Source organism: Trichinella spiralis (assembly GCF_000181795.1).
Source record: "Trichinella spiralis strain ISS 195 chromosome Unknown Scfld1560, whole genome shotgun sequence".
Classification (NCBI taxonomy): Eukaryota; Metazoa; Nematoda; class Enoplea; order Trichinellida; family Trichinellidae; genus Trichinella; species Trichinella spiralis.
Genome location: NW_003528499.1, coordinates 5266 through 6952, shown reverse-complemented (window position 1 = coordinate 6952; position 1687 = coordinate 5266). Strand labels below are relative to the sequence as shown.

At 42.7% G+C, this 1687-nt stretch overlaps 2 protein-coding genes across 2 annotated transcripts; one reads left to right on the top strand and one right to left on the bottom strand.

Moving 5' to 3' along the window:
* Nucleotides 1-37: 37 nt before the first annotated feature.
* On the bottom strand, nt 38-157 carry Tsp_12747a (hypothetical protein; the record flags this gene model as incomplete). The annotated part of the gene is made up of 1 exon (XM_003368946.1): nt 38-157. A coding segment is annotated over exon 1 (120 nt), but the record flags the coding sequence as incomplete, so codon positions are not given.
* Nucleotides 158-320: 163 nt separating this feature from the next.
* On the top strand, nt 321-1649 carry Tsp_12746 (hypothetical protein). The gene has a single exon (XM_003368945.1). The coding sequence runs from the start codon at nt 321-323 to the stop codon at nt 1647-1649; it is 1329 nt and encodes a 442-aa protein (XP_003368993.1).
* The last annotated feature ends 38 nt before the right edge of the window (nt 1650-1687 follow it).

The following is a 1687-nucleotide window of genomic DNA, read 5'->3' as shown; positions in this document are numbered from 1 at the left end:
CACAGTTGTTACTTAGCAAAAATGACGATTCACTGACAAAGCGAATCGTTGAGACTGCATTCAGAGGTGTTGGGTTGGAATTGTTGAGCATGGGAAGCTCCAACTGAAGAGCTGTTTTCTTGCTTGATTTCAGTTTGAAAGTTTGCAAAGAAGGCATTGGCTCTAAAGCGACGTTTTTTCTTCATTCTTTCTGATATGTGCGAAGTACGTTTCGACGATTACGAGTCGATTTACAATTTCTCATCGAACGCGAAGCTTTACTTCACGAATTGCTTCTAATTCCAAGCTGTAATAGTTATTTGTTGAGAATAGTCAATTCGATGTTAAAACGTTTGTCCAGGATTATCAACGCTGAGCTATGCGGGCGTCTGAGTGCGTTTTTGACCAAATGTTTGCCATTTTTGGACAAGTCTGGTTTAAATGCTACTGGAGAATGTGAGCCGTTGCTTGATGCTGAGTTAATCAGCTTCCCCGACGAGGATGAAGAGTTAGTTGAACAGTTCGCCGAAAGTGCTTATTATTTGCGTGATGAGTTCATTACGTTGCCGGAGAAAACGGAAGAGAAGAAATTCAACCGTTCCTTATACAGTAGTTTCTGCTTGACGAAAAAGCTACTAGCCGAACCGACGAATTGTTGCGAAACGGAGGATGATTGGTATCAGTTCAAACAAGCGGTGGACAAAGTGCTTACACACATGTCTCATCCGCCTTTGCCATTCGACCGTACGTATTCTTCGCTGATGAATCAAGCTGTGGCGAGGGAGTTGTCTTTACCTGGAGGCTTTTATCTTCCTGAGCCGAAGATGTTTATGCTTCAGATCAATGATGTCTCGTTTGTGAGTACCTTTTTGATGGAACAGCTTATCGTGCTGGACTATTTGATTGAACAGAATCGATGCTTGAATACGACCGTTCACGATTTGGAATCTTCGTCTGGGAAACATCGTTGGTTACTTTCTACGTATAACAATTGCTATCAATTGCTGAAAGCAATGCCAGACGGCGAAGCTGCGACGTTTCATTTGAATTTGCAGCTCGACAATGAAAAGCTCTGGGGCCAATGGAAGCAAGATAATTATCCAGATGTGAGGGTAAAACCAACAGCGATTGTTCAATCACTACGTCGAGGCGAACATAGACCGTACGTGAAAGGCTTTTTCGATTTGGGCAATCCAACACTGACTAAATTATGGAACCTTTGTCCGAACAATGTAGACTCTTGGCGTGGCATCGGATGCCAGGCGGTGCCGGAAGTAAAGGCTTTCATCTCTGAAGCGGTTAACCAGGCCTCACCAGAAGTGCAGATGCCTATGGAGTTGAAAAAAGTATCAGATGAGAATTTCAAATGGATTGGTTATCGTTTCATGGCTGAGAAAAGCCGTTCGTTTGGCATGTTCACAGAAAAGCAAATATTAAACACGTCGAAATATTTAGAAAGCATGCTTGTCGTCACTGCCATGGATCTCAGTCTGCCAAGTGATTGGGATTACAATCTTTTCGACCATACATTTTTCAAAGAAGTCATACCGGACGTGTATGTATTGAACGCGCTATTTTTCGGCGGTACGTCCAAATCAAGAATATTCATGTTCGATGGATTGGTGACGCAAGATTTGGTAACAAAAAATTGCATCAAGCCTGACGCATAGTCCAAGAAATTCCTCACACTTAAAAATTATCCCGCCGA

Bases quoted from the DNA above. Each gene is read 5' to 3' on its own strand.
- Tsp_12746 (XM_003368945.1), top strand. From the start codon at position 321: ATGTTAAAACGTTTGTCCAGGATTATCAACGCTGAGCTATGCGGGCGT.